At 36.1% G+C, this 11,006-nt stretch overlaps 1 protein-coding gene across 1 annotated transcript in view; it reads left to right on the top strand.

The window, feature by feature from the left end:
* Positions 1-245: 245 nt before the first annotated feature.
* DARS1 (aspartyl-tRNA synthetase 1) overlaps positions 246-11,006 on the top strand; it is a 67,582-nt gene continuing 56,821 nt past the window's right edge. The window contains exons 1-3 of the mRNA XM_079135672.1: positions 246-479; positions 2,390-2,447; positions 4,898-4,990. Of these exons, the coding sequence (XP_078991798.1) occupies positions 414-479; positions 2,390-2,447; positions 4,898-4,990 (217 nt within the window). The 5' untranslated portion in view covers positions 246-413. The remainder of the gene's footprint in view (positions 480-2,389; positions 2,448-4,897; positions 4,991-11,006) is intronic.

The raw sequence follows: 11,006 nt of genomic DNA, 5'->3' as shown, positions 1-11,006 counted from the left end.
AAATTTGCAGGGGAAATAGTATTTAACCAACTCTTCAAATTACTTTCAATTCCAATAAAAGAAGAATGAAGGCCAACAAGTATCCTAGGATCCAGTCACTCAGAGCCAATCCCGCGAGACTATACCAAATTCCCGGGATTCCCTCCAACTCCGGGACAATCCCGTAGAGGCGGGGCGAGAGGAAGAGTAACGTGATAGGGTGCCGCCGCTCGCCTCTCGGCGCTCCGGGATCTCGAGAGAGCCGCAGCTCTCGCGATCTTTCCAAAGCCGCACTTCAACGCGGAGTCCGAGCGCGTGTACCCAAGCAGGAGGGCCGGGAGGGCGGAGATTGTGCGGGAGGGAGAAGCTTCTTGGCTTGCCCTTACAGACGCCTGCGAGGAAGGGTGGTGTCCACTCCCCGACTCAGTGTCCCGATGCCCAGCGCCAACGCCAGTCGCAAGAGTCAGGAGAAGCCGCGGGAGATCATGGACGCGGCGGAAGTGGGTTTCCTCCATTTCTGGGCTTGGGAGGGCAGAGTCCTGGGCCGGACAGCGCTGAGGGAGGGATTAGGGTAAGCCGGGCCCTACTGTCGGGCTCCCTCCGTTAGCATTTTCTCTGCAGGCCCAGGGCCTGGGGTCCAGGCGTCTGGAGCCTCCACGGGGCCTCCAGGGCCAGGGCCTAAGCAGCGTGGCCAGACTTCCTCCAGACCGCATTTCTCACAAGGTCGCCTGGGAGTCCTAGCCTACAAGGAGAGCGCACCTGGGGTGGGGTGGACGTGAAGCACCCACTGCCCTGGAAGTAGGAGCGGCGGTGTCACACTTTGAGCCTGTGTGGGTTAGGCACGTCCTACACGTAATGCACGGCCCACCCCACTCCCGCCTCAGGAATACTTGATAACCTCCAGTAATCGATAGGTTCTCAGTCCTCGTATTCCTAATGTGTTGGCAAGTAATAACAGTACTTTGCAAAACCATTTGCCATTGTGGTAAATGACCATTTTCCCATGTGATAGCATTAAGGAACATACGTTATCTTAATTTACTTTCTGTCAGTGACCCAGTGAGGTAGGTAATGAAGTTTGCAGAAGATGCATTTGAGATGAATACCCAGCAATCCTTCAGGCTTTTCAGAAGTCAAAGTTTTAAACCATCCCACACATCCAGTTATGGGTGCTGTAGTAATATTGAGCTTTAGTCAATGCCTGTCTCTTATTCTATTGAGAAATTTTGAAAATTCTATTGAGAAATTATGTTTGGCAAGGAACATAAATAAGGCATCTCAGAATAGTAATGGAGGAAGGGTTGCTGAATGAAATATGAACAGAACTAATTAGAAGGGTCACACCTTCGTCTTCACACTCATGTGTTTTACTCTGCCTTTAGGCTTCATCGTGTGACAGCATCTTTCCACTAGGGTCCTGGTGATAATTGTCCTAGATGCGTATTTTTTTAATATTAAAGAAAGTTCAGTATCTTAACATATGTAGTTCATTTTGGTATAGACACAAAATTCAGTGTTCTCCAGATCTAAGAGGATTCCAGCAAATAGCTGTTGAGTGACAAAACTGTTTCTTATAGATCTTAAGTTACCTTGCAAAAATCTAAGGAAATTATTTTTGTGTATTCTTGTTCTGATTTATAATATAAACAGGTGCCCCATTGCAGTAGCATAGCTCGATTCAAGGTAAATACTTGGGAAGAGTTACAGCTAGAAAGAACTTAAGAGATCATTTTAGAGGTAAAGTAAGAGTAAGAGGCTACTTATCTATTTATAAATATGTTTAGTTTGTTAATCACCTGGACCCTTGGCCTGCTGTTTCCTGTTCCTAACTCTACAAGAAATTTGATAAATTGGCACTCTCTAACCCTTGTAACCTGTTGTCCTGAGCCAAAACCAGGAAGCTGGTAAATTTTGTGCTGATGTTTTATTAAAAGGAAAGTTGTAGTTAGCTTATGCCCTACATCCCAGATTTCTAAAAACTGTAGACATCTGGTACTCAGAAAGCCTACCCAAAGCATTGGTTCTCTTTGACCATCTCTTCCTGTAATAGGAAGCTAATAAAACTGGTACTTCATCTTATTCCCTTCACAGAGAAAGTTTATATTCTACTTTGAAATAGTTTGATCTTTTGAAGAAGGTAGTTGAGATGTGTGTAAATTTCATCTGAATGCTATTATGTGTGTTATATCCATCCAGGATTGGTGGTCTCCAAAGCAAACTAACCAGAAGCTGGGTGCTTTTCTTTTCTGTAGATACATGTGTAAATAAATAACAGATTTCCATATCTAAAAATCTGCTTGATCTGAATTAATGAAATGATTGTGAAAGTTAAGACAAGTTCATTTTTTAATCTGGTTATTCATACTTATGTATTTATATAAAAAGTCATGATGTAAAACTTTTTTTGTAGGATTATGCTAAAGAAAGATATGGAATATCTCCAATGATACAGTCACAGGAAAAACCAGGTTAGTAGCTGTGTGAAGTTTTAAGTAGGGTCAGCATAACACTGAAGAAATAATTTCGAAAAGCTTTAATGGCATTCATAAACCAAGTAGATGTCATTACCCTATGTAAACATTGTCAGTTTAGTGTTTCTAATCTGGAAAAGAAAGAAAATATGTTTAATGAGTATTATAATTAGCTTTTATCCAACATCTTGGATTTCTAGGAACTACGAATGGTGTGTTTTAAGTGATAGCTTTTATTTTATTAAATTCCTCAATAATTCAGTAATAAGATTTAACTCTGGACTAGGGGTAAAAGAAGAGTGGTTAATAACTGCCTTTATCACCTTCAACCTTTTTGCATGTTTTCATGAAACTACCTCCATTACTTTCTTCCTAATTTCTCTATTTTTGGCTATTATTTGTTAAACTCCTACTCGATTCTTTCCAAGCATTTATTTTCTTAATCCTTACAAAATCCTTAAAGACTCTAAGGAACTAAAGTTGAAAGATAAGGAATTTACCTCATACAGCCAGAATCTGCCAGACCTGAGATTGAAACTGACCTTAGAGCCCATGATTCTTTCCATACTCTGAAACTTTTGACAGTCCTACAATTTGAGTTTAACACTTCTATAAGAAGTGTGAGCTCAAAATCATTTCCCTCCTGCTTCAGTTTCTCCGGATTTCTTCTTTGTACTGCCAGTGACTGTTAAAAAGTGTAGAATAGACAGTATTTTGAACTGAAACCCTGCTGCCACTGATCTTTGCTGCAGTTAACCAGTCATACTGGTGGAGTATAACTTGTGTCTCAAGTACGTTGAGGTATTATTAAAGGTTGAAAATTCTTGTACTAATTAATGGGATGCCATAAGAAAGAAGGGTTGTTACCCTTTTTCTTTTCCTATTACTATTAAAGTTATCCTAATTATCACATATATTTATAAGTCCACTTTTTTAAATGTATACTTTCTGTTTTGTTTAGTTTTGAGTTTTGATTAATTAGTAAGTTATGTGCTTTTACAATCTTGGCACATCTGCCTTTTCAAATATTATGCTTTTTCATCTCTTTTTTCTTTTATACTTTTATACTTTTTATACTTTCCTTTGCCTGAGTTTACATAGCAGACTTGGAAGTTGGCTTGTTCATAAAGATGGTGTTTTGCAGAAATCCTCCTATGATACCTAATGGCTTTGAAATTCCTCTTACATTCTTTTGGCTTTTAGTCATGAGAACAGGATAGATCATATTATATTTACAGTTGCATCTTTGCTTTAAAAGACAAATTATATTTAGATAAAATCCAATTCATGATTGGATCTTATTATCATATCCTATAAGGTATTATCTTTTTTCTTTTTCTGTTTTTTTTGTTTTGTTTTGTTTTGTTTTGTTTTGCGGTGCTGGGGATTGAACCAGGGCCTTGTGCTTGTAAAGTAAGCATTCTACCAACTGAGCTATATCCCCAGCCCCAAGGTATTATCTTTCATATTGTACTGTCATCTATTACTATGTTCTTACTTAATATCCCAGTTTTTTCCCCTAATCAAATTATTACATATTTAGAACAATAATGATTTCTGAATGTTGGCTTGTAAAGCTACCTCTATGTAATAGTTATTTTGCAATCATTTTCCTGTTGGGGTGATCTAGATGAATGTAGTTTTTTTAATATCAGGGGGCATAATCGTTGGGGTTGAAATGACTATCGAGCGTGATTGTATCTAGGGGTTCAAGCATCTTCAGGGTGTTCTCATTCCTTCTGTTGGCTTTACTTCCTATAGGATATTGGCTTTGTTCTCCCCTCTTACAAACTCATGCTAGTGGGAAAGATAGTGATTGCAGCCCCAGGCCTACACCATCTCAGCTCAGGGAAAAGGATTTCAAGAGCTTTATTCCCGGCATGTGTATGTTAAGTTCCAGAGAAAGACTTTGATTTCCTCAGCTTGAGTAATATATCCTTCCCTGGATCAGTCACTGTTGTAGGCCTGGCGGAGAATTCTTCCTGATGGCTAGCTGACTAAGATACTATATGGTGGGCAGGCAAACTGATGTGTTCACTTAGGCACAGGCAGATGAGGACAGGCTGTGTTTGACCTTTGAAGTTATGAAAAGTTCAGCAGATTTGCATTTTGAAATTCTCTCTTTGACTGTAGCATAGACTGAATTAGAAGGGGACTGGTATGGAGGCTGCTGCTGTAGTTTATGCAAGAGATAATGACTTGGTTTAGGATGGTGGCAGTTAGGATGGTGGCAGTAAAGATGGTAGAGCACTGGATGGATTTTGGAGAAATATTTAGAAACTACAATTCACAAAACTTGAAGCAAATTGCATATTGAAGGTGGTAGAAAAGAAAGTGTTACCAAAGACTGAGAATTATTTAATATGATGACGAAATTTTTAGATTACCTATCAGACAAATAATTCTGATCTCTAAATTCTAAATTTAAAAATTACTATTTGTTGCAGATCGAATTTTGGTTTTGGTTAAAGACTTGACAGTACAAAAAGCTGATGAAGTTGTTTGGGTACGTGCAAGAGTTCATACAAGTAGAGCTAAAGGTAAGATTGATATAATGATAAGGACACTGAATTTTTGTCTTTCAAATTCCTCAAACTAATATAAATTAATCAAAACAAAACTGTAACAAAACAACATGATTAATCAGTTTTAAGTTCCTACAAGCTATCCTTAAAAATAAATTTTGACCCTCAAGATTTCAATGAAATCTTAAGACTTTAAATTACTTTCCTAGCATCTCTCAGAAGTTTAATAATTTAAATGAGTATTTTTGAGAAGCTTCTCATTGGATAGTACCCTTGTATTTGTAATTATTTAGAGGGGCAAAGTAGTGGAAGAGAGATAAGGCTAAGATGGGTCTGTCCTATACAGTAGCAACTGGCCACATGTAAATATTTAAATTTAAATACAGTAATTTAGTCATGCTAGCTGTATTTTTAAAGTTATAGCTGTTCAATTCCCTTTTGGACAGAAAGCACAAATAGAGTATTTTTACTATTTTATTTATTAACTTTATTTTGGTGCTAGGGGTTGAATCCAGGGTCACTTAACCACTCAGCCACATCTCCAGCCCTTTTTTATGTTACATTTTGAGACAGGGTCTTGGAAAATCCTTAGGGCCTTGCTAAGTTCCTACCCTCAAACTTGAGATTCTTCTCTTTCAGCCTTCTCAGTCACTGGGATTACAGGCCTGTGTCACTATACCAGGTTATCATTGTATAAAGTTATTTTGGACAGTGCTAAGAATTTAACAGCAGAAACATTAGGGTGATTTAAACAAACCTCAGTTTCTTATGGAAAATTGACCTGGCTTAGTGTTGCACTGTCTAAAAATAGTAATGGCACTACATAAATTTGTAATCCATACTTTTCACACACTTTCCACATTTGATTATCCCTACAGCTATGTGAAGTAGACAGAACAGGCATTGCTATCTTACTTTACAAATGAGGAGACTGATGTTCAGAATGCTAAAGCTACTTGTCCAAAGTCTAGGTAATTGGTTGAATATGAGCAGAACCGAGATGATTTCTATGAGAGCTCTGTCTCTAAGCAGTTCTTTGCTTCTATAGTATTTAATACATCCCTTGGCATAGCATTTTTTTTTTCTTTGAACTGGGAATTGAACCCAGGGGCACTTAACCACTAAATCACATCCTCAGCCCTTTTTTTTGTATTTTATTTAGAGACAGGGTCTCACTGAGTTACTTAGGGCCTTGCTAAATTGCTGAGACTGGCTTTGAACTCATGATCCTCCTGCCTCAGCTTCCTGAGCCACTGGGTTTACACCATGCCCAGCTGTTAAAAGCATTTCTTGATTTGTTTGTAAGTAATTTTATTGTAGAACTAATATACATGCTCATTATTTTTAAATTCCAACTTTTTTTTTTTTCTTTGTACCAGGAATTGAACCCAGAGGTACTTAACCTCTGAGCCACATCCCCAGCCCTTTTTATTTTGAGACAAAGTCTTGCTAAATTACCGAGGCTGTCTTTGAACTTGAGATTCTCCTGTTCTCAGGTTCCTGAGTAACTGGGATTACAGGCATGCGCCATCACGCCTGGCAAATTCCAATCTCTTATACATATATCTTACTCTTTAGGTTCACTGATGTAGTTTTTTTGTTCTTCCGCTGTATAACTCCAAAACTTCTAAATACTTACGAACTTTAAAAAGGATGCTAGTAGAGTTTTTAAATTTTTTGGTAAGGTTTATTTGCTTTTTGGATTTTGGGGCCATTTATTCTATCAGCAGATAATCACACTGAAATTTTTCATTTATTTGTCTTCCATTAGATTGAGAGCCTTTGTTCTATCCATATTTTTTTTCCATTATTTTTTTTATTGTAAACAAATGGGATACATGTTGTTTCTCTGTTTGTACATGGTGTAAAGGCATACCATTTGTGTAATCATAAATTTACATAGGGTAATGTTGTTTGATTCATTGTTATTTTTTCCCTTCCCCCCACCCCTCCCACCCCTCTTTTCCCTCTATACAGTCCTTCCTTCCTCCATTCTTACCCCCCTCCCTAACCCTGTTCTATCCATATTGAGCACTTTGTTTCCTAACCATAGCTATTTAGCAAATGAAAGGAATACAGGACACATAATAAACCTAAATTAAGAATACTTCCCTTCCTACCCATCCCTTCATTATATCTCTAATATGTCTCTTCTCCATGTTTAAAACATATCCATGAGTGATATTTTCCAGAGATTGTAACAGGGACTTTTGAGTACGACAGATCTGTGATTGAATCACGGAATGGTACTGTTATCCTAGGCAATTGCCTAACTCTTCCTCAATGTCTTCTCTTAAAACCAGTATATAATAACACCTAGCTTATAAGATGTTGTACAGTAATTTGTATAAATACCTTGCATTAGGAATAGCCTTTAGGGGAAGCAGCTATAACTCAGTGGTAGAGCACTTGCCTAACATGTGTGAGGCACTGGGTTCAATCGTCAGCACCACATAAAAATAAATAAATAAAATCAAAGTATCGTATCCATCTACAACTAAAAAATTAAAAAAAAAAAAAAAAAAAAGAATAGCCTTCAATAATTTTTGAAGACAATGAGGATGATAGTTACTTATTTGCCTTCCATTGTAGGTTTTAAGTGTCTTATTTCCTGTTGTAAACTGCTGGAAGGCACTATTGCTTATTTTATTTCTTTGGTATACAACACCTGATAAAACCATAGTAAATAATAAATGAATAAATAAGTTCTAAACTAGGTGTCTTATGCACATATAATACAATGTTGTCTTCTAGGTCTTAATACTTAACTGTCCAGTAATTTACTCTAATTGAAAAGATCAAGCATGTATTTCAGGAAACTGAAAGACAATTGCAAAGCATCACATAAGTGAAAAAATAGATCATCTGCTAGTTTTTTTTTTCCATTTGTAACAAACTATTTTATTCTCCTAATTAATAGTACCTGCCTGAAAATCTGAAACAAATTGTAAGAAATGTGTAGTTGTGCTACAAGATGATACAGGGGATGTAGCCTTACCTATGAATGTCAGTGTAGGAGCAAACTAAAGGGTTTTAAACTCCCTTGAAAAAGAATTTTCAATGTAAGAATTCCATAGCAGTGTTTATTTGTGTATTGTCTGTCTGTCTCTGTCTCTGTCTCTCTCTCTCTCTCTCTCTCTCTCTCTCTCTCTATATATATATATATATATATATATGAATATATATATATATTATAACACATATCTCAATAAATAAATCATGGGTAGTGGGAATTCTCCTATTCATTGAAAATATGGTAGATATTTAAAAATCCAAACTGTAAAAACTAGAGTAAAACAAAGTGTAACTCTCATTACTCCAAAGTGAATAAAGACACTATAAAAGTTAAATGATATTTAGAAATCTTTTTAAACTAAACCTGACATTTTTGTTTCTTTTACAAAAATGGGTTTATACTCTATATCAGTTTTATGTGGTTCATTTGTATTTTTAATTTGTAAAATAAAAATACTTATTTTAGATCAAAAAATAGTAATTGTTATGAAATTTCTAGTTATGTAGAATTGAATCAGGACTAAAGTAGAAAGTCAACTGTAAACCTTTTCAGGTTTGTTTTCATGAAGTGGTGTATTTGTGTGTTTGAGCCAAGAGTTTTATAATACTCAGTTTTATAACCTGCACTCTCTTTTTCATTTTATCTTGGACATCTTTCCAAGTCTGTATATATATATAGTCTTGCTTTGTTGTTTTTTAATGGTTTCACAGTAATTCTTGGAATGGCTACATTATGTTTTTTCCCATATGTGTGAGGTTTAGTTTTACTCATTGTTGGTTTAATTTGTATTTCACTTCTTGGTTAAATTAATTTCTTTTCTTGATGTTAGCTGTTTTAATTTTCTTTTGTATGGTATTTGTTCTTGCTTTGTTTGTCTTTTTTATTATATAAAAACAAATATTTTTCTCTAAGTCTGATTTGTTTTTTTGAGGTGAGAAAAGGTTCGATAATGCCTCCTTTAGAATTTCATATAAGTGAGTCATTTGGTATATACTCTGGGGTACAAATTAAATGTACTGGTAGATTGTTCACTTTTGGGTTCTTTTTTGTTTGTTTGTTTTTATTTTTGAATAAAAATTGAACCCAGGGGTGCTTAAACACTGACCCCCAACCCCAACCCTCTTTTATGTTTTATTTTGAGACAGGGTGTGGCCAAATTGCTTAGGACCTCGCTAAGTTGCTGAGGCTTTGAACTTGGGGTTCTCCTGCCTCAATCTTCCAAGCTGCCGCTCACACCGGCATGATGTTTACTTTAATTGTTGAATGTATTGTATGGCTGTACTATAATTTTGTTTATTCAAACATGTATTAATGGACATTCTAGTTGAACATCTCCCAGTTTGAGCTGATTTGAATGAAGTTGCTATTAACATTCATGAAAAATATTTATCTACATGCGTACTTCTGTTTCTCTTGGGTAGAATTGCACTCATTGAATAGATACTTGTTTAACAGCTTTAAAAGCTGTCACACTTTCTGAAAGCAGTTGCATCATACTGTAATGTTGAAATGCCATGTTCTACTAAGGGAAACCAAAGCTACTTAAAGAAATAGCAGATTTTTGGCTTGGAGCAAGAATTGTACAAGATGGGCCTGGAATATTTGTCATAATAGGTACCACAGAAGCAAGAAAGATATGTGAAAAGGAGTGGGAACCAACTTGGAGAGGCTACCATATGCCAAAATTAGAATAATCTGAGTGTCAGTAAGAAGAATTTGGAATTGAAACACATTAGATATTAAATTAGTTTATAATAATATTAAGGCACACAAAAAACTTTGGCCACCAGTGGAACAAGTTCATTGTTTTCAAAATTAACCAACCAGATAGTAGAAGTAAGGACGTATCTGCTCAGGGATTATTATTATTTTTTTATTTTTTATTTATTTATTTTTTTTGTGGTACTGGGGATGGAGCTCATGGCCTTGTGCTTGCAAGGCAAGCACTCTACCAGCTGAGCTATCTCCCCAGCCCTGCTCAGGGAAATACTACAGCTGAGTAAATGAAAAAAGAATGTTGAAACATCATCATTTTGCCCCTAGTTTGTTATCTAGGCATTGGTCATTAGTGATTGCTAACATCACAAAAGAGAGGCAAGCAGGCATATTTTATGTCTATTTATGGAAGAACATACCACCGCAGTAGACAGTCTTGCCCCTACCCCCAAAATATGCCCAAATCTCATTAAGCCTTTATGTCTAATTACCAACTTACAGGAAAAACAGGACCCCCCCCCAAAAAAAAAAAAAAAAAGCATGTTAAATGACAATGAGATAAAATCAGTGAAACTCAAACTTATAGGAAACAACTGGGCAAACTAACCTGATTTCTTCAATAAATAAATTGAAAGAAAAGTGAGACGTATGGATTAAGATACCTATGGTTTACACATTTGAGCCAGTCAGTCATTTAGATCTAGCTTTAAATAATACAATAATAAACAAAATGAGGTAGGACAGTATTGGAAATTTAAACATTGAACATTTGATGTTAAAGAACTAATTTTTTTTTTTTTTGAGATACTATGATAACTTTTTCCCTAAAGGCCTTATCTTTTAGAGATAAATACTAAAATATGTACAGATGGAACAATATGACTTAGGCTTAGTTAGGCTAGTATAGGAATTGAAGGATGAGTGGGTTGGGGTAAAGCTAAAGCAAGAATGGCCATAGATTGATTATTAGTGAAGTACATGGGATTGTAGTAGACAGTGGTATCATTTACAAATATTGATCATTTCATCCTATTCTTTCAAATGTTTTTATACATTTCTTGTTTCCTTTTGCAATAATTAATTCTCTAGTACTGCAGGGAACCCCATAGAGAAGAATTTTTCAAATAGAAATTTAAGATCCTGATGAGTTATTTCAAGACTTTAGGAGTTCTTCATAGAAAGTTGTTAGAGCTGGATATGATAGCACATGCCTGTCAGCTACTCAGGAGGCTAACGTGGGAGGATTGCAAAGTTCAAGGGCAGCCTGGGATATTTAAGGAGACCATATTTTGAAATGCA

Source organism: Sciurus vulgaris (assembly GCF_902686455.1).
Source record: "Sciurus vulgaris genome assembly, chromosome: 3".
Lineage (NCBI taxonomy): Eukaryota > Metazoa > Chordata > Mammalia > Rodentia > Sciuridae > Sciurus > Sciurus vulgaris.
The sequence above is the reverse complement of the archived record's forward strand: the minus strand, read 5'-3'. Positions and strand labels throughout refer to the sequence as shown.